We start from the raw sequence: 27,349 nt of genomic DNA on the forward strand, positions 1-27,349 counted from the left end.
ACAACAGATCACCTTCTCTAGAAACTACTGCAGCCTTAACTCTACCAGCAGTCTTAATGCCATGGCCAGTGGATGGGAAACCGATACGATGTACTCCATGGCAACAATATAAGATTCAAGCGTTTCTCGGATATGCAAACTAGAAGCCGTGATCCACCCTAGAAATTCCATCTAGTTGAAACCACGGAATACCCACTTCGAATTGACGACACATATGTTTCTCCAAGCAACATCCAAGGAACAGCATATCGACAGTGGAGATGAGGAATAGATTGACAGAAAATCTACATGAGACGGAAGAATATGCCATGCCATTGGAAGAGCCCGGGAAAGTAAACGAAGAACATGAGCAGCAAAATCTCACCAACCAAATGAAGGGCGAAAAAGAAATCCAAAGGGGCTTAAATAAAAAATAAAAAATCCTCACCGAGGACGCGAAAGAGCCATGGTTGAAGGAGATGAAGAAGAAGGAGAGGAGACGCTGATCGACGCCATTTCTCTTCCCCACACAAATTAAACAAAGTACCCACTTCGAAAAATCTGAAATTTTGAGAAACCCACTACGTCTCCGATGAATTAGAAGCTGGAAGGAGTGAGAAACTGCGGCGAAGCGGTAGAGAAGAACAATGGTTTAGTTGACGATGAAGATGGCGACTCGCGAATCACAACAACGTAGAAGGATCTTTGGTACTGAAAGCGATGAATCGGAGATTTGGTGATTAAGACTCTTGCCGGTTCTTCCCCTTCTCCTCGCATCCTGCACGCCGAACTCTTTTCAGAAAGAGATCCTGTGAAGATTAAACATTGTAATTTATGTGTAGGAATATTTTTAATACCCGAAAATAACTTAAATAATTAAATGCTAATGGCAAAATAGTCATACATGTTCAGTGTTTAGAAATCTCTGTCATGGTTGTGCATGGTCTCGAGATGATGTCATGAGCCATGATGTATGGATGATAATGATTTTTGTTCACAGTTTAATATATACATATACAGTACTTTATATTATACAAAAATTATTTAATAATTCCATATGAGCCCAACCCACCCATTTCATTTTTTTCTGTGGTAGGATGAGATATACACGAGAGTAAATTTTATATGAAGTATATTAAAAAAAATAGTGTATTAAAAAAACTTAATAATTTATATTTTTTGTATTTTTCAAATATAGTTTCGATATATAAACTTAAAGATCATAAATTTAAAGATACTAATGTATAAAAATTGAATTTGGATTATTATAAAATTGATATGTTTTATGTGGAAACAACACTATTTTAAATTTGTTGTTTAATTAGTTTTAATATTAGCTTTTTGTCTTCAAGTTTTCCGCATTTGATGTTGCAAATATTTTTTTTTTCCAAAATTGAATCTTTTTACATATACTAATTCAAAATTATGTTTGAGAATCTCATATTAAATATAACAATTTTATTTTTATACATTTATCGGACCATGGAATTAAAATAAAAAAGCATTTATCAACATAAATAATAAGTTTTAACAATTAAGACCTCAAACAAGCACTCGGTGGTTTGACATATAAATAATAAGTTTTGTTGACTTTTTTTTGGGTTGAATTATTCATCCCACCCGCCGCAAGAAATGCCCTTTCAGCACATAGATACATATATATATATATATATATATATATATATATTAAAAAAAAGGAGTGACCTTTGAGAAGCAAAACTTGCATGTAGGCTTGTGTGGGCTCACAAGTTGTAAGTCACAGCCTCAGGTCTCTCACCATTTTCTCCACCATTCACTCATCGTTCATCACTCTCCACGGCGGCGATGGAGAGCTTAGCCCTTCGTTCTCTCTCCTCCTCCACCACCACCGCCACCGCCACCGCATCTTTCCCCCGCCTCTCTCTCCTCCGCCGCAGATCTCCGTCTCCCTCCGTCTCTCTCCCTTCTCTCCCCGCCGTCCGATCTCTCTCCTTCAAACCCACTTCCATCTCCTCCTTCTCTCTCATCAGACCCTGTTCGCGTTTCTCCCCACGCGCCTCCGCGACGCCCCCGAGTGCCGATGTATCGCCGCCGCCGAAACCCCCTTCTCCTCCGCCTTCTCAGAGTGCTAAGATCCTCCCTTTGATCCTCTCCGTCGCCGTCGGCCTTGTACTCCGCTTCGCGGTTCCGAAACCGGAGGGTGTCACGCCTCAAGGTTGGCAATTGCTCTCGATCTTCCTCTCCACAATCGCTGGTCTCGTCCTCAGCCCTCTCCCCGTCGGCGCGTGGGCTTTCATCGGCCTCACCACCTCGATCGTCACTCGGACTCTGCCGTTCGCCGCCGCGTTCTCAGCGTTCACGAGCGAGGTCATATGGCTGATTGTCATTTCCTTCTTCTTCGCTCGTGGGTTTGTCAAGACAGGGCTCGGCGACAGGATCGCCACTTACTTCGTGAAGTGGCTCGGTAAGAGCACGCTTGGTCTGTCTTATGGGCTGACTCTGAGTGAAGCCCTGATTGCTCCGGCAATGCCCAGCACGACGGCTAGAGCCGGCGGAATTTTCTTGCCAATCATCAAGTCACTGTCGCTCTCGGCGGGGAGTAAACCCGGTGATTCGTCGTCGAGGAAATTGGGCTCTTTCCTGATCCAGTCTCAGTTTCAGGTTAGTGTTGTTTGTGCTGCCGATCTGGTCAGGTGAATTGTACAAAGTTTCCATCTTCGGTAACATCGATGTTAGAAAAAACTATTACTAGTATTGGCTCCTATCTGTGTCTGGACATTTTGCTGACGGTACAAGTACATTACTTTGATCGAACTAGAACTGATGGATCGCACTGGGAACACTGTTTCAGTACAGCTGTGTCTGTCTTTTTCTGTTCAGATGTGTCTGAAGATGTTCATATGCATTAACAATGTAGAATCAGTCCTTTTAAGTTGACAAAGACCAGGAGCTTTGCTTCAGTGACCCAAGACATCTACATTTTAAGAGCAAATTAGAGAAGAAATGTGAGAGGGGATTGGATTAATTTGTGGTTTGCACCAGTTTAATATGTCTTGCTGGGAATATATTCCCTGTATTTGCTGTCATTACTCTACTGCATTTAATGTGGCATTTGTTGTTGAATTTTATATGGTTCTTCTTGTCGGCTGTATTGGCCGCTATAGAATTTTGTTCTCTATCAGGTCTTGTCTTCCACACTCTCTATGTCCTACTTGAGTGTACTGACATGTTCTTGAGTGTTTGGTTTTCATTCCAATCTTCAACCTGTCAAGCTTTTTCATACCAGTTCTTATTCTCTTCTGATTCGTGACAGTGTGCCGGCAACTCCAGTGCCCTTTTCTTGACTGCCGCAGCACAAAATTTGCTGTGCCTGAAATTGGCTGAGGAGCTTGGAGTAGTGCTTTCAAGCCCATGGGTTTCTTGGTTCAAGGCTGCTAGTTTGCCCGCAATTCTATCGCTTCTCTGTACTCCGCTAGTCCTGTACAAGCTTTATCCTCCCGAAACCAAAGACACACCCGAAGCCCCTGCTATCGCTGCCAAGAAGCTCGAGCAGATGGGCCCTGTCACAAGGAATGAGTTGATCATGGTTAGCACTATGCTTCTGGCTGTGTCTCTCTGGGTCTGTGGGTGAGTTCTTTAGATTCTCTTCATTTCATTTCTATCCTCAGATGGACCACCTGGTTGTAACTATGTGTACGTATTGCCTCAAAGTTTGCATCTTTGGCGTTTTTATAATCTTTTTCTGAATATGTATGTGCACTGCAGAGAGGCTCTTGGAATACCGAGTGTTGTAGCTGCCATGATCGGGTTATCCATACTTCTTCTTCTGGGCGTCCTCGAATGGGACGACTGCCTTAGCGAGAAATCAGCATGGGACACGCTGGCTTGGTTTGCAGTCTTGGTGGGAATGGCAGGACAGCTGACGAACCTCGGTGTGGTGACATGGATGTCGGATTGTGTGGCCAAACTCCTGCAATCTCTCTCGTTGGGATGGCCAGCCGCGTTCGGAGTTCTACAGGCCGCGTATTTCTTCATCCACTATCTATTCGCCAGCCAGACGGGTCATGTAGGAGCTCTCTACTCTGCTTTCCTCGCAATGCACTTAGCGGCCGGCGTTCCGGGAATCCTCGCAGCACTTGCTTTGGCTTACAACACCAATCTCTTTGGCGCATTGACGCATTACAGTAGTGGCCAAGCCGCTGTTTACTACGGAGGTACGTTACAAAACAGTTTGCCGGTTCTGTTCTTGGGGATCATCGAATGTTAAAATGTGATCTGTTTTGATTTCGATGGCAGCGGGTTATGTCGATCTTCCGGACGTGTTCAAGATGGGATTCGTGATGGCGTTCATCAACGCGGTCATATGGGGAGTAGTAGGGACGTTCTGGTGGAAATTTTTGGGTCTATACTGAGAATCTTAAACTCTGTGATTAAGAAACGGTAAGTCATCCAAGATTTTATATACCAGAAATCTTGAGAAGGAACTGACAAGACATTTGCCTCTGTCTCTCCATTGTTGATCATTTCTGGTCTTCTGGGTTTGGCGATAGAGATCGGACATTCTTTGTCGCGTAGATACAGAGTTGAAGCAGACGAGAGATCTGTCCGAATTTGTTCGAAATATGAAAAAAATAAAACTTTTTTTTTTCCCGGTAGAGACAACAGTTCTAAGTTGTAGTTATAATAATCGTCCCGTCCAAACGACTGACGCGACGGCTGGGGTGTAAATTTCGCCGTGAAAAAATGTGGGGGTCCAAAGCGGAAAGTGTCTGAAAATGTAGGGGAGAGTTGTTAATGAAGAATCTAAACTTGACGATCAGAGAATCCAAGATCGATTCACGGATTAGCATGCATAAGTTGAGTTGTAGCCACAATCATCATCATCATCATCATCATCATCATCATGTAGTATCATGTAGTATCTATGGCGGAGATTCAGCGGACGAAAGGGTTGAGAGTATCGAATTCTTCCCTCCAGTGTCCTAACTCATCTCGGGAGAGACAACCACCTCACTCACTCTGATCGGAGAATTCTCACCTTCTCTCCGGCGATGGAGGGTTTGGCTCTCCGTCCCCTCTCCGCCGCCTCTCGCCTCTCTCTCCGCCGCCTTTCCGTCAAACCCTCACCGCTTCTCCCGCCGTCAATCGCCGTACCCTCCCACCGTTACTCTTCACCTTCCGTACGATCACTCTCCTTCTGCTCCCCTCTCGTCAAGCGTATCCGCTTCACTACCCGCGCATCCTCCTCCGCCCCCGCTTCGCCGCGAAATGATGCCGGGAAACCGCCGGATACGTCGTTGGTATCGCCGCAAGGGGCCAAGCTCCTCCCTCTCCTCTTCTCCGTCTTGATCGGTCTCTCCGTTCGGTTCCTGATCCCTAGACCCGCTCAGGTGACGTCACAAGCGTGGCAATTGCTCTCGGTTTTTCTGTTCACCGTCGCGGGTCTCGTGCTGGGTCCTCTACCGGTCGGGGCATGGGCTTTCATCGGACTCACGGTCTCCGTCGTGACCAGGACTCTGCCCTTCGCCACCGCCTTCGGCGCCTTCACGAACGAGCTCATCTGGCTGATCGCCATTTCCTTCTTCTTCGCTCGTGGGTTCATCAAGACAGGGCTCGGCGACAGAATCGCGACGTACTTCGTCAAGTGGTTGGGGAAAAGCACATTGGGTCTTTCGTACGGGCTCACGTTTTGTGAGGCCTTGATGGGTCTGATAATGCCGGCGACGACGGCCAGAGCTGGCGGCGTTTTCTTGCCGGTGATCAAGTCCCTCTCGCTCTCCGCCGGAAGCATGCCTGGGGACCCCTCGTCGAGAAAGTTGGGTGCTTTCCTTCTGCAATCTCAGTTGCAGGTTCATAGGACTTTCCCGATATATCTGAGTATAGGATCAAACAATATGGAAGATTCTACACGATTTCACGTGATTATGCCATTGATTGAGTCATGTTTCACGTCCAGACATGGAGTTAGGAACAGCTCTTGAACTAGTTCGGTTCCGATTCTTGGTTGTAGCTTGCAATCCTTTGATCTCTCTCTTAACATATGCTGCACTCAGAATGAGCTCATAGATTGCTTCAGCGATTTCATATAGAGTTGGGGTTTATATGTAGATGCTCTAGCATCTCGATGAACTAGACTTTTAAACATGTTCTTGTTTGATCTGTGGCAGTGTGCCGGAAGCAGTGGAGCACTTCTCCTGACTTCGGCAGCACAGAACTTGCTCTGCCTCAAATTAGCAAGGGAGCTCGGTGTCGTGTTTGCAAATCCATGGGTTTCTTGGTTTAAGATTGCGAGTCTCCCTGCATTCGTATCTCTTCTTTGTACCCCACTGATCGTATATAAGCTATATCCTCCCGAGATGAAACATACACCAGATGCCCCCATCGTCGCCGCAAGAAAGCTGCAACAGTTGGGTCCTATCACGAGAAATGAGTGGACCATGCTCGGTTCCATGGTTCTTACTGTATCTCTCTGGGTCTTCGGGTGAGAAACGGAAATCCTTTACCAATTCTGTGAGCTGTTTTCTCGCTGAGCATTGAAGGATATGGTGACTGTTGTATGCAGTGAGGCGGTGGGAATACCGAGCGTGGTAGCTGCCATGGTAGGGCTATGCACGCTTCTACTGATGGGCGTAGTCAATTGGGATGACTGCCTAAGCGACAAAACGGCATGGGACTCGCTCACTTGGTTCGCTGTCTTGGTGGGGATGGCAGGACAGCTGACGAACCTTGGCGTTGTGGCATGGATGTCGGACTGTGTAGCCAAAATGCTCCAATCTCTGACGCTGAGCTGGCCGGCATCCTTTGCAATTCTCCAGGGCTCTTATTTCTTCCTCCACTACCTGTTCGCCAGCCAAACCGGCCATGCCGGAGCTCTCTACCCTGCTTTTCTCGCCATGCAGCTAGCGGCCGGGGTTCCAACAGTTCTAGCCGCCCTTTGCTTGGCCTTCAACAACAATCTCTTCGGCGCCTTGACCCATTACAGCAGCGGCCCAGCCGCTCTGTACTATGGAGGTATGTATCTGTATCTGTATGCTCATTCTTGTTCTTTTCACAATGCTTGTGTTTGTGTTATTTCATCTGGACTTTGGTTTGATGCTGCAGCTGGGTACATTGATCTGAGAGATATGTTCAGAGTGGGGTTCATAATGGGTCTTGTTCAAGCCGTCATCTGGGGAGTTGTCGGATCCTTCTGGTGGAAATTCTTGGGTCTTTATTAAGGTTGTCGTTTGATTTGATTGTCTGTTCGTATTTTGGTTGTATGTACATTGCAATTTCCTGTAACCATTTTCAGCCACATTCACCAGACAACACAATACATAGGATAATGCTGTTTTTCCTCGGAGAGTTTTGCACAAAACTACAAACTAGACACCGTAGACAAGACAGGACAAAAGTGAATCGGACATGTGTTAGATGAACATCATAAGCTCGGGTCGACTGTAGACATTGTTCTGCTCGTCCTCGAGAATCGGGTAGGCCGCCACCAGCGCATCCTGACCGCCGATATAAAGCGAGTTGTAGATCTTCCAGTACACTTCCCTGACCTTCCGAGCCGGATGGAACAGCCCCTGCAGGCAATAGTTAAGCACGACGGCCGAGCCCAATGCCACTCTCATCCCTTCTATGGCCTCCATCACTGCGTTTATCACGTGAGGCGACGTCTCAAATATGTTGGGCCATACATAGTTCAGTAAATGGACCAATGCGTCTTCACATCCCAGACCAGCCACGCCCAACGCCATGTGCTTCACGGCCGATGCTGCCGTCTGCCTGTGAACCAGGTCTCTGTCCATGAGCGCGTCCTCCAGCAATGGCGTCACTGCATATATGTAGTCTTTGCCCATCTCGCCAATGTACTCAAACAGGAAGGAGAGTGACTTCAGGACGCCATTCTGGACATTAAGCTCGGGGACACGGTACTCGTTCATCAGTGCCGGTAGGACTGTGAAGGGAGAACATGTTTCCGCCACGATGGCGATTGCCACGGTTGTACAGACACGGTTCTGACGTTCTTGGACTTTGAGATTGTTCAACAGCGTTGCCAATACATCTTGTGGTCCAATGGCTTTGGCAATGTATCCAAAGGTATTGACAGTGGCACGACGGATTCCCTTCTTGTGGGCCTTGAGCATTTCAAGAAGCTCAAAACAGATTCTCATCCACTCCCTGGCCGGAACAAACTCGGCACCACGATCGGCGATCCTACCAACGAGATCGATACAGTTCTCTTGCACCTTCTCGTGCCTGTTCTTCAAGATCGGGGTCAATCTCGGAAGCAAGTCCTTAATGGGAGGAGTCATCTTCGTCATACCAATCACGTTAACGATAGATTTGAGGGCTCCAAGAATCGATCCCAAGACTTCCGGGTACTCTTCTCCGAGATATTCGTACAGGACAACACCGAGATGGCCCATCAGCTGTTCCTCTCCACATTGCTTCATTACAACCGCTATTCTAGAAATAAGATCGGCAGCCTGCTGTCTTACCTTTGCGCTCTTGTTGTTCAATCGCCACTTGATGGTACCACAAATCTGTGGAAGGTATGGCTTCACTCGCTGTCCTAGAGCATTCACAACTGCACCAAACCCGTTAAGCATCACATTAGCATCGTCACTGGTCTGCTCTTGGAAAGCGTAAAGAATTCCGTCGATGAGCAATTCCTCCAATCTAGCGTCGATATCAGATGCCCCCAGGTTCGTGACAACCTTATCGATTGTCTCCATAACCATACGTCTGTAGGGCTCACTCTCGTCTTTAAGATCTTCGACAACTCTCCCTACGATATCAGCGACCCCAACCTTGTTTGCAATCTCTACGGTAGTTTCAACGAGCTGTTTATAGTTTCTCCTGTCCAGCGCCATTCTCCTTACCCAGAAGTGCCTGAAGAACTCGGGGAGAATATCGCTGCGAATATAATCAGCTTCGACACCCTCTGTACTCACACACTGCTTCACCACCTTGAGGACAATCTTCTTCATCTCCTCGTCAGGAGACTGGAACTCCCGGATCAGAATAACCATCACTTCTTTTGTATAGTAGCTAGCATATATAGCATCCATCAATGGGATGATGAAACCAATTGCCTTCAAGAAAGCAGCCAATACCTTACCGCGGTGTGATCTGATACCTTTCCACAGAGGCTTCAGGACAGAGTCAAAGCTCTCGATACCATATGGCGCAGATGCCTCGGCAAGGGCAGCAAGAGACAAAGCAGTAATAGTCCTCACCTTCTGATTTTCATCATTGAGCCCGTGTTCAATAATTTCGACTAGAGACCTTAGATGAGGTAGAACAGCACAACCAATCAAGATAGCAATCTGCTGAACAATCTTAATCCCAGTATGACGTGCCTGCCATGACTTCTTGCTCTGACACACAGCTTTCAAGAAGGGCAAAAGTGCAGGAATTCCAAGTGCTGAAGCTACGACACTGAAAGCTCTAGCGGTTGTGTTCCTCACATATTCATCAATGTTGTCAATATCAGGACGCATAGCAGCAATCATGGTAGCTAAACCAGCAGCCTTGCTAAGGTTAGAAATAATCTCTCTTCCTTCCACACGTGCATAATAATCTTCATCAATCAACAAAGGCTCGATGACAACAAGAATTTTGTGGACAAAAGGCCTTACCAACTCATCCAATTTATACAGAATCCTATCAATCACTTTGACCAACAGATGCCTCTCTTGATCTTCCAAAGTGGGTTGCATGAGCAAAGGCAAAATCTTATTAAACAAAGGACCAGCGCCCAATTCACGAGCCTTGTCAGTAAGCTGCCTCAGGGCCGTTTTCCTCTGGGGAGGCGTTCCATTTTTAACCTTCAACAACAGTTTCATTATCTTGCGCTCTTTCTGCTCCTCGGGGGACAGCTCCTCTTCATCATCCTCATTCAATAACGCTCCAAAATACTGATAATCCTCAGGTTTCATAAATGGCAACCCGCCAGGAACTTCCTTGGGCACATCATACTGCTGCCCACGATTTTCTTCAGGAATAATGTATCCAGGAGTCGCCATGGGTGTTGGTGTTGCGAGAAGTTTTCTCGCAGGGGTTCGGATGGGAACATATGAAGCAGGTGGCTCAAGAACCTTGTAACCCTCTTGAGGAAACATAGCATCAAGCTCTTCATCAGTCAAAGGCCTGTTTCTCTCCTCGATATCCCTCTCCCACCTCAACAGATTGTACTGTTCAGGCGTGAGAGCGCCACGAAGATTAATCTGGCCTGGTGTAGGGGTAGCCAGATCAACCCCACCGATAGGGGTGACACCAGGAGTGTAAGCGGCTGGAGTAGCTCCAGCCATGGGTGTAGCACTGCCCATAGTGGCTGGTGTCTCATCCCACCTAGAACGTTGCCGTTTCGGGGTAGGAGTAGCAAGTCCTTTTGGAGTCGCATCCCAAGTAACTCCTGCAGGCGTCGCACCGGGAGTAACCCCACCAGCTGGTGTGGCGTCAGAGTCTGTCACACGACCAGGAGTCGGCGTCTCGTCCCATCTATTCCTACGCCCAGCAGATGGGGTGGCATCAGAAACTCTCCCTGGAGTCGGTGTTGCATCCCACCGCCCGATCCCTGGAGCCGCATCCGGTAAGTCCCAATCCGAAGTTGACTTAGCCTTCTTCACAGCTGCGGCACCACCATCATCTTCCGACTGATCCCATCGGTTCCTCCTCTTCGGCTGAGCAGCAGCAGGAGCAGATTCTTTCTGTCCCTTTTCCGCGGCTTCTTCTTCCTCTTTCTTTTTCTTAGCAATAAGCCTCATAGTCTCCTCCCTCTCTTTCTGCAATGCTGTTTCCTTCATGTGATCCGCGTAAGTTCTAATACTTGGATCCGGCGTCTTCTCTCCCATCGCAAACGGATCATTTCTGTCCGGAGACAAAACCCGATTGAGTCTCTTCCTCCTATAGTCATCCTCTCTGTCTGCAATACTCTTCCTTGCTTTAAACCCTCCATCGTCATCTTCGCCCTGACTAGAAGATTAATCTGGCCTGGTGTGGGGGTAGCCAGATCACCCCCACCGATAGGGGTGACACCAGGAGTGTAAGCGGCTGGAGTAGCTCCAGCCATGGGTGTAGCACTGCCCATAGTGGCTGGTGTCTCATCCCACCTAGAACGTTGCCGTTTCGGGGTAGGAGTAGCAAGTCCTTTTGGAGTCGCATCCCAAGTAACTCCTGCAGGCGTCGCACCGGGAGTAACCCCACCAGCTGGTGTGGCGTCAGAGTCTGTCACACGACCAGGAGTCGGCGTCTCGTCCCATCTATTCCTACGCCCAGCAGATGGGGTGGCATCAGAAACTCTCCCTGGAGTCGGTGTTGCATCCCACCGCCCGATCCCTGGAGCCGCATCCGGTAAGTCCCAATCCGAAGTTGACTTAGCCTTCTTCACAGCTGCGGCACCACCATCATCTTCCGACTGATCCCATCGGTTCCTCCTCTTCGGCTGAGCAGCAGCAGGAGCAGATTCTTTCTGTCCCTTTTCCGCGGCTTCTTCTTCCTCTTTCTTTTTCTTAGCAATAAGCCTCATAGTCTCCTCCCTCTCTTTCTGCAATGCTGTTTCCTTCATGTGATCCGCGTAAGTTCTAATACTTGGATCCGGCGTCTTCTCTCCCATCGCAAACGGATCATTTCTGTCCGGAGACAAAACCCGATTGAGTCTCTTCCTCCTATAGTCATCCTCTCTGTCTGCAATACTCTTCCTTGCTTTAAACCCTCCATCGTCATCTTCGCCCTGACTACGGGCCACATCATTGAGAAGCGACTTCGGAGCAGTGTAAGACGCAAGCCGCCGCGCCACTTCCGACCCGGCAGGGTCCGGATTCGCATCTTCCTCGTCGACCACGGGGATTGAAGTCACGTAGGCATCACGGTCAGTGCCTCCGTACAGATCGCGATCGAAAGTTAGCGAAGTGAGGGACGCGAGCTCCTGCTCCATCTTCCGCCTCTCCTCTTGCGTTTTGGTGATCTCCGGATCTACAGACGCCATGTTCGATAGCTATCGAAGCTTCTACGAACAACAATCTTAGAAATTCGAAATGAAAGCGATTAGAAAACTATCAAATTGGAAAACCGCACAAATGAATTCAGGGGAAAAAACACAACATCGGAGAAACCAATAAATTCTCCAAAGAGAAAACACGACGAACTTACCTTTGAAAGGTAATCGAAACTGGTCTGTAAGAAGAATCCGATGGAGAAAAGGATTTAGGGTTTTGGAAGATAACACTGCTCTAACACAGCCATAAAAAATATAAAATGGAGAGACAACCGACAGGGCGAGTCGGATCTGGTTCCGGTTCGGGTTTTTACCCGAATTTAGGGGCCTTTAAATTTGGGCTAAATGACAATTTTCTCGAATCGGGTTTGACCCAAATTAAACCCAATAAAGAAGCCCAGCCCTCGCCGTCTCGCTTACCTGTAAATAGCCCGAATTGGACGGAGCCCTAATTTCTGGTAACTCGACGGTTGGAGCAGGCGGAGGGGCTAAACCAGAATCAAGAAGGTGCGTAAGCTGCGATTCTGTATCAGATTCCTGATCCAATTTCCTATTTTTCTGGAGAATTTGATGGTTTCTGTTAAAATTTGCAGTTCAACATAGCGAATCCGACCACCGGCTGTCGGAAGAAACTTGAGATTGATGATCACGCCAAGCTGTGAGTGTCTCCTCCTTTTCCTATCTGAAAATTTCCTTTTTGTGTTGCTTCTCGCTTTCGGTATCAGAGAAACACGAGATTGATGATGATGCAAACTATAAGCTTTATCTCATTCTTTCGGAATTCATTTATGGGTCTCTCTAGTTTTATCTCTCCACTAGAAAAAGAGTCGATCCTTGTGGAGTTGAGTTGCATGATATTCCACCGATGATGAAAGAACACTTTGCATGGCATTTCAATCCTTTTAGTAGCTGCTTTGATATGCCTCACTGTTCTGCTCATGTTTGAGTCATGCCAAAACAAAAGTACCGTAGGAGACAGATTTGAAGTACGTATATGCCTTGTCTTCCTCCGTTTTTACATCATGATCCCTCAACTATGAAAGTTTACAGTCAATACTCGAAGAATGGTTTTATTACAATGGCAGTTGCTGATAGAAAAAGAAGAAGGTGAATTGATCTAATGTCAAGGCCAAGAAATCACCACATCAGGAACATAGACTCTGTTGATTGGCCTTGCAGCCACGAGTCCAATGGACAAAGCTGCTCCAAACAGCGCGTGCAGTCTCACGCAGTAGTACTTCGCCATGAATATCTTCCCCTTGTCCTACACCATTCCCCAGGAATAATATCTCCATTTTCAGACAAATATTGTCTGAAATCTCTTGTTTAAAGAATAATTTTTTGGAAGCAGAGGCTATTTATTACCTTGTGGTTCTTTTCAACATAGCTTGTAACCAATATCCCCATTGGTAGTGTCAGGAAACACATCAACTGAAAACACCAAACCGCATGTTAGTAACATACTAACTTAGTATGTTACACACCAAAACCAGTGAGATTTGTTTCTGATGCTTTTGATCATATTATGGATGCAGGAAACTTAACTGTGCAAGTGAGGGGAAGAATTCTGGTAAGGCCAAGAACAAGCAGCAGGGAATAGAGCGAAACAACGACCGATTTCACTACTTTTGCTCCTCTTTCAGTGCCTACCCTAACCTGTACAACACAGACGGAACCCTTTGAAACAAGAAACACTGCAATGTGTTCTACTGTCATGGTTCAAGCTGGAAGTAAGATGTCCGTACCAGAGGTGATAATTTTCCCACTGCCAAGTCACTTTCCACCTGTAGAATATAGTGTTCATGAATCATGATATCAGCATATGGTTATTGGCTCTCTCAATCTCTCTCTCTTTTCGTGGGATTCAAAGTTTTTAGCTAACCTGATGAAAGTGGCTGCATAAAAGGATCAAAGATGTGGTGAAGCCGACAAGGAAAGATGCAGAAAGGATCCTGCCGTTTAGAGGAACATGGCTTGTCTGACTGCGAAAACCAATACAAAGGTTTCAGTAAAATCATGTTCAACCGACACTGGGAAAGAACAACGCAGGAAAAAAGGGAATGTGATCGAAGAATGCTTTGGCACAAACCTCGAGCTAGCCAGAAGTAAATAGAAAGCAGTAGTCGCGAATGGGCCGAAAGCAGCAAAGCATAGTGGCTCTCCTAGTCCATGGTAACTTAGCCGGAATGGTGGGCACTGAAAAATTTTCAGAGTTTTAACACAAGTCAGAATTTTTTATATGGAAAGTGTAATCCTTTCTTTTGTGGAAAAAAAAAACAGATGTAGTTCTTGGCATTCCAAATTGTAATATATCAAGTTTCAAGAATCAGAGAGTTTGAATTACATTCACCTGGTATATATAGCCACAGAATATTGCAGAAGCAAGCAACATTATTGCACGAATATTTCTTGCTTCCATGGATATCCAAGATAAACCAGCACCACCAAGAACGAGCAATATGAACGCTGCAATTAGGGTTCCTGTCCGGCTTATTTAGCAAAGTAATGAACCCATGGATCAGATTTGGTTAGGCATTCACTCACTCAGAAATCAAGACCAGCAAAGCTGCGAACCGACATCCATACTTACCTTCCGACCAGGTTTACTACAGATTCCTTTTTGTTCTTATCTGCTCCTGTATCGAAATCATAAACATCGTTGCTGCCATAAACCATGTCGGAAAATATTTCATTACAGGAAACGTTTTCACGACCATTTCAAGAAACCTCGTTCTTGTACAAACCTAAGGTTGAGCCAGGTAATGGTAAGAACTGAGGAGACCAACAGGGTAAGATAACGACCCGCTGAAAACGATCCTGTCTCCAAATAGGCGGCCGCACCACCGACCTGACCACATGAACCGGAAAGGAAAATGTCAAGAACAGACCCGAGGCGGCTCTGGAGATTTCAAGAGGGTCTCTGTTAAGAAAGAAACTTACAGTGAGAGGAACCAAAGCAACAAAGTAAATAGGTAGTTTAACTGCCCTCCATATCAAAGTTGCTTTAGAAACATCCTCTTCTTTGTCATCTCCACACATTTCCACTGTGTTTCCACGGCTTCTAAAAACAATGGGTCGACCTTGACGTCGTCTTTCGTCGATGTTCAAGAATTTTACATTAGCCACGTTCATTTTTTCTCGTGCAGTCATATAGAATGGTGATGATCTTGAGTAAGAGTTTGTGAATGGAGCTCCCTGATAACATCTGGAGAGGCCAAGTGGTGTGAATGATTGAATCTTCTCAGAAAGAGAGCATGAATCAATACTATCAAACAAACAAAAAGATGCAGAAATGCAGATTCTTTCGAAACCTACCTTGTGAAACTCGGTTTCTTTAGGAAAAACCCAGAACTTATGTCACAGAACGAAACCAAACCCATCTTTCTTCTTCTCTGTAAACAAGCAAGAAGCAGTTCAGTGAATAGCGGCAAGAGCGCGAGCCGAGTATAAATATACAGGAGAACACGAAATCTAAGTTCTAAGTCCAAAACGTTGGCTACTACAAGAAACCCTAAAACCAGACCAAACCCTAGTTACGTGTAAACAGAAGCTAATCTGCAAAAGCTTGATCCTTTACGGATGAGATTCATTGGAAAAGCCCAGAAATTTCCTCTACCTTTCCCGTTTACAGCAGCAGAGAGCTCGAGATTGGCGTTACAATAACGAGAATTGAAGTGAGTTGGAAGAAGATAAAGATAAAGTTTGGAGATTTACCGTTCTAACACGAACCCAGCAAATGGGGAATCATCAGCGACGGAATTGGAGTTCACAGTGGAGATATCCTTGTCCGGACAGGAGGCGAGGCGTCCTATCTGTTTCAAGCTCAGTTGCTATCTTGAAAATAATTGTGCATAAGACCCACAATTTGTCTATACTTTACAGAAAAAGCTTACAACTATTGAATTTTGATTTCTACCCCATCAACGGAAGGATTGACATTTCTGAACAGGGATAAACATTTCGATATGAAATCGAAAAATATGGTATTTTTATCCAATCGAATTTTTCAAAATTCTATTACGATATTATTTTTAAAAAACTGAATTTTCTAAAACTGAATTTTAAAACCTCTGAAAACCAAATTTTTTTTAAGAATATAAATTTTTTAATAAAACTCAAAATTGAAATCGAACCGAATCGACCCGAATATGATATAATAACCTATTGATATATATTTTTATAAAACCGAAAAAATTGAACCGATTTATTTACGAACCGAATACCGAAATACCTACATCTGTTGCCCCTATTTCTGAATATTCATATTTGTTTTATCTGATTTTTTTGTTAGATTAGATACACAAATAAAGTTAGCTTCGTTTGGAAATAAAGTAATTTTTGTATATAGGGGTCTGATCCTCTTAAATCCTATTCAATTATTTCAGTTATGTACAAGTGTACACACACAGATATATATATATATATATATATAGCTTCGTTTGGAAATATAGTAATTTTTGTATATAGGGGACACTGATCCTCTTAAAGCCTATTCAATTATTTCAGTTCTGTACATATATATATATATATATATATATATATATATATATTACATAAAAGAGTTATTTGTTGTGAGGATTCCAAGCTAAATATATTTAAGAAAATAAAGGGTTTAATAAATCAGCACGGAAAAACAAATTGTTCAACAGAATTCGTTAATATTCATTAGAATTCAATAATAGAACAATAAGCTTTCATTTTAGATATATAAAATGAAAAAAACAAACAAACTAAATAATATATAATTATATCACCGAATGAGATCTAGATTTAACTGAAAATGTAAATCTCAAAATAAATTATTTTAAAAACAAATTATTTATTAAAATTTTGTATCAAATCAAATACAACTATAATTCTTTGTACATACAAATATATATAAATTTTCTAACCAAAAAATAACTAAAAGAAAACCGACTAAAAAGCAATATTCCCAAGGCTAAGATTCTCTGTTCATAGTCACTATACATTAAAAAAAAATGTTCAATTTTGCATACAAATATTTGTGAGATATATGATAAATACCTAACAAAATGGTCGGCCAATAGTGCTTGTGCCTCGGTATGGGGAAAACCATATTTGCCGGCTCAATAATCTGTAACACATTTTTTTTTCCTTCACTGTCCGTGTGAAATGAATGTTGCAAATTGCATTTTCTCCTCTTTTTAGGTGATTTAAATCAATTTTAAATTCGTGCTTAAAAACTCAATTTAATGATTCTAATATCAAAGAATACATTACTATCTATATATAATATTTTCACAATGATACAAGAAAGTATTAACACATTTATATTAGAAATTCTACATCATTTTCTTCGCATATTTAAATGCAGTCTTTAATAAATAAGACACGACAACAATCATTTGCAACTATTTATATATATATATATATATATATATATGTATAAATATCATGCGTACATATATAAAGCTGCTTTATTTCAATGCAAGCTTCCTATAGATTTCCATTATGGCTGATATCTTTGTGTCCTTAATCTATTTATTGTCACAGCCGAAAGTGTGAGGGCACTAAAACGTATATAATTTATATATATGATTATAAATATATGTTACCCATATCAAAATTCGCTGAAAAAATCTTTATTTTTAAGCATATTTTAAATCTTGAGTTACAAATGTTTGTGTTTCAAGAAAACATAAAACGAAAGAATTGAATTTGGAAAATATAGAAAGTTTGTTTAATTTTAGTGTTATGTATTTTTTATAAATATAAGAAACAAAAAAATGGAAAGAAAAGTTTATATTGCATTGAGTAATTTAGATTGAAAGTTATTTCTTCTGTAGCGTAAGATAAAAAAAAAACTTTACTAAATCTCTAAACGTATTTAATGACCGATTTATTTCTGTGAAATAAATGAAAAGCCACCCACCCACTTATGATTTTTAAGAATTAATAGGATAAATGTAAGCAAAAGAAAATTGGATTAGTTAAAATAATAAACTTATATTATATTAATCCCCATGGTTTTGGTTTTTATTATTGAGATGGTCTCCTTGGTCCCCAACATCATCTCTAAGTTGACAAGTGCCCCCTTTTAATAATGATAAGCTTGTATTTATCTTTATTTTAATTTAAAGGCAATATTTATTACTCTATATTATTTTAATATTTCCATAATTCAAAGGCTTTGAAATAGTTTCATCACCATCATTAAATAGACGAGATAAGATATTTGATTAGGCTATTAAACAATCTCGTTATGGTAGTAGAGAACACGTGGAGCATTTCGGAGCTAATCCATGGCCTGCAATATTAAATTCATTTTTATTACATATATATGCATTTTATTTCACAATTTCCGACTAAGGAATTTACACGTCATACACTGCGACAAAACAAACCCGAAACCCCACCAGGACCCGACCCGTCAAAGCCCAGATATATCTACACGGAAGGCCACGCGCGCCGCGCCGTAACTCCGTAGATTCTTGACACGTGTCCATCTCCCGATGGCACATCATACGAGAGGCTTACATGTGGAGGTCTGCGGATCCCACATCGCCGGCAGGAGATATTTCCTCCCGGCGAGCCCGTGCGCGTTGTAGCTCGCCCCGGTCGCCTTATCCACGAGCACCTGACCTGGATAACCCGGGTATGCACCCGACCCGAATATTCCCGTGCACGCCGAGACGGCCTCTAATGGCGCCGTTGGTGGGCCCTGGAAGTAACCGTTGTTAAACGGATTCGTGACGGTGTTCGCCAGAAGCGTCGCGAGGTTTATGATCATCCCGTCAACTCCGACGTCGCCGTTAGGCGCCACTAACGGTGGCGTCTGTGGCCCGTACATCGGCTGGTGGAACGGCCACGCGCAGTACCCCGGGCACTGGGTTTCAGAGTTTCCAACCCACGCGAACGCGCCGCCGTGGGCTGAACCAGCCGCACGACGCGCCGACGTGCCGGTGGAACCGTGGGTCCCGCACCGGCTCATACAGAATCCCTCCACCGCGACGTCCTTCGCCGTCAAAACGACGGTGATGGACCTCACGGCGCCGTTAAGCTTGGTGGAGAGGGCTCTCAGGTGGGGGCTCTTGAGCGATTTTCCGAGAGGGTAGTTTTCAAGGAGGAGCTGTTTCCCGACGAGTAGAGTCGACGCGCCGCCTTTGTATTTCTCCGTCGTTTTCCACCACGCCGCGACGGAGGGGGCAGGTACTGCGGCGGGGTGGTTGAGCGAGCGGATGAAATCGACGATTATGGACCGTTGGATCGGGGTGAACTTGCCGTACCATATGAGATTTACGGTAACGTTACCCTTCAGAAGAACGCCGTTGTGGTATTTGAGCACCAGAGGCTGCTCCTCCACCAACGCGGCGGCGGAGAGATCAACGGTGACGGCGAAGAGAGCGAGGAGGATGGCAAAACGGTTAATAGAAGCCATTAATGAGAGAGGATCAAGAAGACAACAGTCGTAACTTGTAGAGAGAGAGAGATTATGAATATGGATATGGATATGGATGCATGAGGAAGAACTGAAACAGGGCTTTTATACAAGGAGTTTGAATCGGAGGAAGAGGGCCACAGCTGTAGAAGGGAAGGTGTCCATGTCAACTACTGCCACGTGGAGTAATTTCATTGGGTGAGGAGGGGTGTTGACAGCCTGTAAGGTTCTTCTGGAGTGACGTGGTAGTCTCCGCAATATTTACAAGGGCTATATTTAATTAATTTTAATGTAAGCCAATAAAATTTTGAAATCTCTTGTAGGCTCCCACGAAACAGATATATATATATATGTGTGTGTATATATTCTAAAATACAAGAGCGGGACCCGGTTTTCAAAAGAAGCCACTGATTTTGAGAAAGCGAAGGACCTGATACCGTGTGATGACTGCTTTACTTTCGGGGACCTACCGCGTGGACCCCACAGAAAATATTATTTAAATATACGGTGTTTTAAAGGTGCAGATGTATACATACATGCGTACGTAGAGAAATATACGGAGAAGTGGTGGTGCAGGTTGCAGTCTGTAGCTGGGTGAGGTATGCCTGTGCCTGCCTGCTGCAGCGTACGAACCACATCCCAATCTCCATTATTGCCTTCTTACTCTGTGGGGTCCGCTGAAATTTCTTTCTCTTTTCCTTTTTATTTTATTTTATTCTAAATCACATCCCGGTTTTTACATTAATTACGCTCATACCCGGTTTTATACGTGGTTTTTGTATAAATAATCGAACTGGTCTAGTAAAAATACAGTATACATATATATATATGTGTGTGTGCGAGTGCGCGCGTGTTAAATTATCGAGTTATATTTATTTTGTCGTTGATGTAAATGTTCCAAAATAAAAGGAGGGTAGCCAAATCCCAAAAAACAAAATAGTGAGCTTTTGGACCGTACCCTCTTTCTCTTACATGTTATGGTCTCAATCATATATCCCTAACATATTTCCTTTAATTTGTAACTTTACGGTGTACGTCCAATATTCAAATATGTAACAAAAAAATCTCTTATTGTACTGCGTATTTATCTTTAACCTTTTTATTAGGAGGAGAGAGAATATTCGTCTTATTACTAATATTCGGATTAATATTAAATCGTGGGAACGAAATTATAGCCTTTTGATTTTATAATTATAATCCAAAGCGGGACTCCCAATGCCACTTATACTTTAAGAAGTGGGCCTACTGTGGGGCCCATCTAAGTCTTTATATTCACGTCACCTCTCGGCATTACTCCTCTGTAATAGGATCCCTGGTAATCCATTTAGGTCTGCTCCCATGTTTCGACACGTGTGAGGTTCCGACAGGAAAAAAAAATCGCATTTACGAAATATCGAACGCATGACTACAAGAAAAAACGAAAAATAACGTCTTATCATATTAAATTACAAATAAATTTATGAGTAACAATGATAACAAAGTAACTTAAAAGTATGTTTTTAGCAATATTTTGTTTGAACCAACTATTATTATGTTTATAATTTATAAACGACTCGAGTTACCAATAAATGATATTAGAAATATTTTAAAATAATGATTATTCTGAATCACTTATTTCCATGTTTAAATAAAAATAATGATAAAATATGATAATTGCACTAATACCCTTATAATTCCCTGAAATTTCATTATTAGTTTATATTTTTGCCTTTGAATTTTTTTACTGCATGCATATACATATATATATATATATATATATATGCGCTATAAATTAAAATTAATGTATATTTCGCAACTAACTGTCGTAATCGGGCTTAATTGGAAAAAGTGATCAAATTCCTCTATGAGATTAAAAAAATGGATAAGTGAAGACTAAACAGAGATAATCACGAAAAAGTTTTAATTATAACAAAAGTAACCAAAAAGTTTTTCACGAGGATCAGCACCTCAAGCTCCACCCATCTCGATTTATTCGACCGTTGTATATGAATCTAATTACATAGTTTCTTTAAGTATATATATTTACATATATAGATACGACGATATCCAGAATTTTTTCTTGTCGTTTTGTGAAACCATTTTATATTTAACTACATTATGTGACTACGAAAATTATATATTATATATCGCATATTATAGTAGTCTTTACTAAATGTTCATGTGTGTTAGCTCACAACATAATGAGAAATATATGATAATTCATATATGGTTTAACTCTTCCAAAGTTCGCTTGTGTGGAATTTTGTTTTTATCAAATAAAATACTATTTATTAGAATATATCATCGACGTAGATTATAATATAATTTTATTTATTTTCGTTATGTGAGATGGGAACAATTTAAAAAGAAAAGGTTTTGGTAACAAATAAATCTGGCTACGAATGGAAAATTTTAATTTTTATTTAAAAAATATAAAAAGATGGCCAAGCGCTCACGTGCGGATAAGGTGGTGCTTAGTCGGCACACAAGCCGACAAAATCTGGGGATTTAGAAAAAAGTGGAAAGTGGAAATCACGCGCCCGTACGTTTACATGATTATACTCCGTGGACCCACCCATCACGCCACGTCATCAATTAAAGCCTTAAACCGCTCAATAATTACCTTGGAATTGAATGACCAAATCTAAATATATTCATTGTATCATATGTAGAGATACTTCTTTTCATTCATATATAATAAGTATGTGTTTATATAAAAAAAAAATGTGTGTATAGTTAGTTATATGTGTACCATTTATTTAGAAATAACAATTGAAAACCTCATAATAGGAAAGTGCAAAAGAAAAAGTCGCTACACGCTAATATATAGAAAAATAAAATAAAATATTTTATATATAATATCTAAGATAAATCATAATTATATTAATGAGATTATCTTCCTATATATATTAACCCTGCATCGTATTTTTGAAATTTAAAAGGGAAATTCATCACCATCGTCAAATTACCGATGAAGTAAAAGGAATATATGTGTATATATATCACATAGATAAAAAAAAAATATCAATGTCCACATTACCATAAATATTTTACTCCATCAAACATGGAACACGTACGTGTCACTATTCATGCATGCGTGCGGTTTGTGGGGTTGAGAACTTGAGAATCAAGAGGCGGCTCTTCTCATAAACAACCAATGCTTCATTGGCATTAATTGTGACACGTTGTAATTGTCGCACCCTCATTGATGTATCCGTTTATCTACACGATAATTAATATTATAAATTACGTACGACCCTCGCATTATCATAGCTTTCATATATATATATATAAGCAAACCTAAGGGTTTCTTATTTCATTTCGAAATGAACGAAAAGACCGAATTATAGATTGATGGTCCCAAAGCAAAATGAAATAATTGACTATACATAATTGAATATATGTCCTTTAAGACTAATGAAAGAGGAAGCTTATGTATGGATGCATGTATCATGCATGATTGCGTGGTAGGGATGCGTGAATATGAAATTGTGAATAGGGACCATATACATACATGTATATATGTATATGGTATTTGAGAAAGTCAACAAAATTCACCGCCTAATTTTGGAATGGCATCATATTATCATACACATGCAACGTGGAATGCCCATGCCCATCCAAAACCCACCTTTTGACTTTGTGGCATTGGCATGGCATGCAGACGCCCACCCCCACTTGGATTCTTGCTCCGTGTTTCTCTCCTCGTTGGGAAATCTCTCCTTTTTTTTTGTGAAAAAAAGTTTTTTGGTGGATTTATTTTCTAATAATTAATCAAGAGTTTTAAGTTGTGTCGTAGTATTGTTACGAAATGTCATTAATTGAGAATGATAAATTATATAGAGATCATGTTCGTAAAATATAGCATCAATACATTCGTCTTGTGTATATAATTGCTTACGCGTATATAGTGGCGGATCCAGAAACTTTTTCATAAAAAAAATATAATTAGCCAAATTTAATAAATAAATAAATAAATAAATGTGAGAGTTGAAAGTGAGACCACATTCAATAGTTAATGGGGCATCCTTCTCTTTGTATTAAAATTTGTAAAATTTTTAACTTAAATTTTAAAAAAAAAAAATTGACTATGGGAGCACGTGCCCCCACTCCTTTGTACCTAGGTCCGCCCCTGCGCGTATGTATATTACATGTTACTATGCATGCTCCCACGTAACTTCATGACGCATATAGTATATGCATTATAAAGTACTCATATTATATTATATATACAGGTTATTGATATTTATAAAAAAACAAATTAATAGGTTTCACAATCTTATTCCGTTGGGATTTCTATACAGGGATGTCAAAATGAGTTCGCTCATGAGTCAACTCGCAAGTCAGCCTATATTTTTCCGATCTAAGCTGAAAAATTTTGAATTCGGAAAAAAAATGAACCAATGAGCTAACTCATCACGAGCTGACACAGAGAAAAAAATTATTTTTATTTTTTTTTATTATTTTTAAATAATTTAAAAAAGGATTTATCAAATTTTAAGATTTTTTATTATTTTAAAATATAATAATTATTATTATTTACTTTTTTTTATAATATATTTTTTTATTATATTTAATATTTTTTATTTTAATTTTTTTCCTGTGTCGCGAGTTGGCTCACGAATTGGTTCGGGTTTTGAATTTTTTGGCCCGAAAAAAATAGACTTTAACGAGTTAGAGTGAAAAATGAATTGGCTCTAAACTAGTTGATCCGAATCGGCTGGTTTGATATCCTTCCTACGCCATTCCTATTGGAAACATTTAATGAGGAAAATTCTACATATGGACAATACCTGTTGCTTAAATTTATGATATGTACATATAACCTTCCGTATATGTATACATATACATAAACAAGTAAGTGTACGATGTATCACGCCATCCATATACCATACGAAAATATATTCACGGGGTTCGTTTCATGGAATAGAAAAGTCGTATTTGCTAATGTAACGACAACATCATCACTAATATATACATTTAAGGTCTATAATTTTAATTATTTATTAGAATGTACAATTGTAGAATTATAATTCTTTAATTGCATTTAAGAACCATCGTTCCACGGCAGGGGATGTAAGATGCATGCATGCATGCTGAAAATTATAACATATCGATACCAAATAGTGTTCATAAACCAATACTTCTCCCTCCAAACCCGATTTCCAAAAAAATATAAATATTTTTTTTTTCTAACGTAAAGGTCCAAACCCGAAATATAACATATAGTTTTCGTCAGTTGAATTTAGGTTCTTCGATTTTTATCAGTTCGAAGTCATTTTTATGTGTAATTATTATATATATTCGGTATTAATGGGTTTGAAAGCAAACTGTTCATAGTCTTCGTGCTCTATAGCGAAAGCGACGAAGAATCAATAATGAAGCATGAGAAATACGAAACTCGATTTGGATTTATGTGCCCAATAATTATGTTTTTCTATGAAAAACACGTCAAACTTTTTCCTCGACGTACAAAACGTGCCGTGATAACAACACTACTCTAGAAGACGACGATAATAATGATGATTATTATTAATAATGGTTATCAATATTTTTATATATGTCTATATTGTATTCTCTGTTTTAATTATTCGTAAATATGATGGTTATCTCTGTTTATGTGTAACGGGATAAGAGAGCGTTCATGATCATATACAGAACATTAATAGATATATATGAATATAGAAAAGCTGATAAGATTTGGCCATTGTAATCATAAATTAAATCGGGTCATAATTGCAGTCCTTGTTGATGTAAATGCATTATTATATCATTCATCGGCAAGCCTTCCAACGTCGATTGTCATATTCATAATATATATATATATATAAAACATAAATCCCAATAATCAGATTTTTTTTATATATATAAAAAAGGGGTCAAAAGCTGGTTGTGGCATGACGTTTTGGGTCGGGTCAGCAAAAGTTATGAAATGATAGAATGGTGTAACCACCTGTCGTTTAACAACTTGATATATCAACGAATTATACAATTAATCTGGATAGTTTAGATATTAATTCGGATTAATTAATCAAGGTATTGTCAAATTTTGTTCTTATCTTGCCGTGGACCGACCGACACGCCCTCTTATGTTGATTTGGTTACACGACCAACCCCTAAACCGGTCCCTATAGCTTCCCGTGTCTTGCCAAAAAACCCTAAGGGTCGACATGAAAGTACGTGTGAACTCTAAGCAGTATGGTCATATATATATATATATAAATAACATAGGACAGAGACAACTCGTCTAATCACTTGCTCCATTATCTCTCTTCTCTTACGTGGATTAGGTTCTATCAGTTAGAGCAGTGCCATGGAGATTTTTTAATTTCAATTTCCTGTAATATTTTGGAGGTATTTTTTATATATTGTTTCGTAGCAATTTAAATTAATCATTTTGTTAGAGGTATTTCTCATTTTTTTTCATAGACATACGGTCTTTAACCTAATTTCCCAAATCGTATTGAATGATATCCATATAAAACATTGCATGTTTAACCCAACATGTCGTGGGCGAGCGATCAAACTGTGAGTGACTTTCAACTTCAGATTGAGTGTTCGATTCCTGATTGGTGGAGAGATAGGTAATTTTTGGGTCCATATACAAAGACTGTTTTCGGGCCAGAAATTTACCTATTCAACGCATCTGAAAAATAGCTGATAGGATTCTCCGTTATGAAAAAAATTGTCTAACTGTAAATAATTGTTTTTCGAAAATCAAAATAATCGAAATTTAATCAGAGTATAAAAATAATAAAAAATTATTTTTATAAAATAAGTATTTTTTTTTTGTATGAAAACTGAATTCGAATTGGGATATAGATGATTTAGTATACAAGTTTGATGAGGAAATAGAACGTAGGGGTGATTTGGACATTAATCACAATTGAATTATGGCGCATTGAAACATACTTCAAAGTAAAAAAAAAAATTGATAGATATGATATGAGGTTAATCTGACGTAAGCAGACGGTCCAAATGGTACTTACAATTATGGGCTTTAAATTCGTTCAATGTAGCCCAAACGGATAAAGGGCAGGGCCCGAGAGGTAAACAAGAATGACTATAAAGCCCTTCTAGTTTAATGAATTTACAATAAGCCCTTCTCCTGTGGGGGTGGGAGGAAAAAACAAATTTTCCTTTTTCCCGATTCTTTAACGTGTTCTTCTCCCGAGATTAAGCGGTTGGAACGCTAACTCGATCATCCACTCTGTTACTTCACAGGAAAAGCAAGCATCTTGAGCGATATTTTGACTTCTGGCAGGTTTAATTCTAGGGTTCGTGTCTGATAGTTTGTGCATGATCATTTCGCGCGCAGAGATTATCGTTTCTAGGGTTTGCTCTTCACATTCTGGGCTCAAATGGGTGGAAAAGTTCTATCCAATCTCATCATTTTGGTTCCATATACCTTATATGTGCATTGATTGATTAAAAAAATCGAATCCACGAGGGAAGACGACAGAAAGCACCAATGCCAATCATTATCAATAATGTGCGAGATTTGGTCGGGTATGGCGTCAACGAACATTGTAGAAGAAGTTGCGTGTGTATATTTTATTTTATTTTCAGATAATGGAACCTCTCACGAAGCTTCAACGTGTTGTCGACCACTTTCCATTGCGATTAACTTTGTTTGGATGCTGAGAAAGCGAAGGAAAATTGTAACACGGCTCTGAGGAATAGCAACTCTGTTTCTGCGTGTAAAGATCTATCTTGTGTTACGGAGAGAGAGTGAGAGAAGATGGGATGGAGAGGGATTCTGGGTTTTGAATATGGAATAGTTCAGGCGCCATTGGGACCAGACATTTCAGGACCAGAGCTTGTCGCCGCCGTTGCTAACGCCGGTGGGATTGGTCTTCTCAGAGCTCCTGACTGGGTACTTTTACCACTCTTCTCCACATCTGAATTCATCCTTAAAACCGAAACATTGTTTTGTTGATGGGTATTGGAGAACTAGACAAAAGTGTTCAGATTTGGTTTTGTCCGCTGATTAAGCCCTGGTTTTGTGATCGTTGATCACAGGAATG

At 41.1% G+C, this 27,349-nt stretch overlaps 6 protein-coding genes and 1 long non-coding RNA gene across 9 annotated transcripts in view; 4 read left to right on the plus strand and 3 right to left on the minus strand.

Annotated features, from left to right (window-relative positions):
* Positions 1-1,686: 1,686 nt before the first annotated feature.
* On the plus strand, positions 1,687-4,608 carry LOC104799878 (dicarboxylate transporter 2.1, chloroplastic). The gene is made up of 4 exons (XM_010522560.2): positions 1,687-2,619; positions 3,272-3,585; positions 3,724-4,172; positions 4,255-4,608. The coding sequence occupies exons 1-4, from the start codon at positions 1,804-1,806 to the stop codon at positions 4,368-4,370; spliced, it is 1,695 nt and encodes a 564-aa protein (XP_010520862.1). The 5' UTR covers positions 1,687-1,803; the 3' UTR covers positions 4,371-4,608.
* A 223-nt stretch (positions 4,609-4,831) lies between these two features.
* Positions 4,832-7,296, plus strand: LOC104799874 (dicarboxylate transporter 2.2, chloroplastic). The gene is made up of 4 exons (XM_010522553.2): positions 4,832-5,807; positions 6,126-6,439; positions 6,521-6,969; positions 7,060-7,296. The coding sequence occupies exons 1-4, from the start codon at positions 5,010-5,012 to the stop codon at positions 7,173-7,175; spliced, it is 1,677 nt and encodes a 558-aa protein (XP_010520855.1). The 5' UTR covers positions 4,832-5,009; the 3' UTR covers positions 7,176-7,296.
* LOC104799861 (splicing factor 3B subunit 1) lies at positions 7,255-12,202 on the minus strand. Of its 2 annotated transcripts, none has more exons than XM_010522546.2 (3): positions 12,100-12,202; positions 11,674-11,970; positions 7,255-10,912 (listed from the first exon to the last, which is right to left on the minus strand). In XM_010522546.2, the coding sequence occupies exons 2-3, from the start codon at positions 11,933-11,935 to the stop codon at positions 7,368-7,370; spliced, it is 3,807 nt and encodes a 1,268-aa protein (XP_010520848.1). In that variant the 5' UTR covers positions 11,936-11,970; positions 12,100-12,202; the 3' UTR covers positions 7,255-7,367. The 2 variants fall into 2 exon arrangements, with proteins under 2 accessions (XP_010520848.1, XP_010520843.1); XM_010522541.2 differs by having other exon boundaries at positions 7,255-10,218; positions 10,980-11,970.
* A 173-nt stretch (positions 12,203-12,375) lies between these two features.
* LOC104799900 lies at positions 12,376-14,293 on the plus strand. The gene is made up of 4 exons (XR_769641.1): positions 12,376-12,451; positions 12,538-12,602; positions 13,480-13,694; positions 13,851-14,293. It is a non-coding gene; the product is annotated as an uncharacterized LOC104799900 (long non-coding RNA).
* LOC104799883 (2-carboxy-1,4-naphthoquinone phytyltransferase, chloroplastic) lies at positions 12,909-15,769 on the minus strand. Of its 2 annotated transcripts, none has more exons than XM_010522578.1 (12): positions 15,659-15,769; positions 15,260-15,336; positions 14,885-15,149; positions 14,689-14,792; positions 14,535-14,606; positions 14,295-14,433; positions 14,034-14,140; positions 13,827-13,926; positions 13,690-13,728; positions 13,490-13,600; positions 13,310-13,375; positions 12,909-13,208 (listed from the first exon to the last, which is right to left on the minus strand). In XM_010522578.1, the coding sequence occupies exons 2-12, from the start codon at positions 15,322-15,324 to the stop codon at positions 13,068-13,070; spliced, it is 1,209 nt and encodes a 402-aa protein (XP_010520880.1). In that variant the 5' UTR covers positions 15,325-15,336; positions 15,659-15,769; the 3' UTR covers positions 12,909-13,067. The 2 variants fall into 2 exon arrangements, with proteins under 2 accessions (XP_010520880.1, XP_010520871.1); XM_010522569.1 differs by having other exon boundaries at positions 12,909-13,233.
* Positions 15,770-18,192: 2,423 nt separating this feature from the next.
* On the minus strand, positions 18,193-19,428 carry LOC104799907 (protein EXORDIUM-like 2). Its single transcript, XM_010522594.2, has one exon. The coding sequence runs from the start codon at positions 19,341-19,343 to the stop codon at positions 18,426-18,428; it is 918 nt and encodes a 305-aa protein (XP_010520896.1). The 5' UTR covers positions 19,344-19,428; the 3' UTR covers positions 18,193-18,425.
* Positions 19,429-26,434: 7,006 nt separating this feature from the next.
* The window catches only part of LOC104799917 (nitronate monooxygenase), a 2,493-nt gene continuing 1,578 nt past the window's right edge, over positions 26,435-27,349 (plus strand). Inside the window, exon 1 of the mRNA XM_010522604.1 lies at positions 26,435-27,198. Within this exon, the coding sequence (XP_010520906.1) occupies positions 27,064-27,198 (135 nt within the window). The 5' untranslated portion in view covers positions 26,435-27,063. The remainder of the gene's footprint in view (positions 27,199-27,349) is intronic.

This window comes from Tarenaya hassleriana, unplaced genomic scaffold (assembly GCF_000463585.1).
Source record: "Tarenaya hassleriana unplaced genomic scaffold, ASM46358v1 Cleome10, whole genome shotgun sequence".
In the NCBI taxonomy this organism is placed as follows: Eukaryota; Viridiplantae; Streptophyta; class Magnoliopsida; order Brassicales; family Cleomaceae; genus Tarenaya; species Tarenaya hassleriana.

Bases quoted from the DNA above. Each gene is read 5' to 3' on its own strand.
- LOC104799878 (XM_010522560.2), top strand. From the start codon at position 1,804: ATGGAGAGCTTAGCCCTTCGTTCTCTCTCCTCCTCCACCACCACCGCC. The intron at 3,586-3,723 runs GTGAGTTCTTTA...TGTGCACTGCAG, and splicing joins GTGTCTCTCTGGGTCTGTGG to AGAGGCTCTTGGAATACCGA. The intron at 4,173-4,254 runs GTACGTTACAAA...TTTCGATGGCAG, and splicing joins AGCCGCTGTTTACTACGGAG to CGGGTTATGTCGATCTTCCG.
- LOC104799874 (XM_010522553.2), top strand. From the start codon at position 5,010: ATGGAGGGTTTGGCTCTCCGTCCCCTCTCCGCCGCCTCTCGCCTCTCT. The intron at 6,440-6,520 runs GTGAGAAACGGA...TGTTGTATGCAG, and splicing joins GTATCTCTCTGGGTCTTCGG to TGAGGCGGTGGGAATACCGA. The intron at 6,970-7,059 runs GTATGTATCTGT...TTGATGCTGCAG, and splicing joins AGCCGCTCTGTACTATGGAG to CTGGGTACATTGATCTGAGA.
- LOC104799861 (XM_010522546.2), bottom strand. From the start codon at position 11,935: ATGGCGTCTGTAGATCCGGAGATCACCAAAACGCAAGAGGAGAGGCGG. The intron at 10,913-11,673 runs ATGACGATGGAG...GTCAGGGCGAAG, and splicing joins GGCCCGTAGTCAGGGCGAAG to ATGACGATGGAGGGTTTAAA.
- LOC104799883 (XM_010522569.1), bottom strand. From the start codon at position 15,324: ATGGGTTTGGTTTCGTTCTGTGACATAAGTTCTGGGTTTTTCCTAAAG. The intron at 13,927-14,033 runs GTTTGTGCCAAA...TGGTTTTCGCAG, and splicing joins TTACTTCTGGCTAGCTCGAG to TCAGACAAGCCATGTTCCTC. The intron at 13,234-13,309 runs GTAATAAATAGC...CTGAAAATGGAG, and splicing joins ATGTTGAAAAGAACCACAAG to ATATTATTCCTGGGGAATGG.
- LOC104799907 (XM_010522594.2), bottom strand. From the start codon at position 19,343: ATGGCTTCTATTAACCGTTTTGCCATCCTCCTCGCTCTCTTCGCCGTC.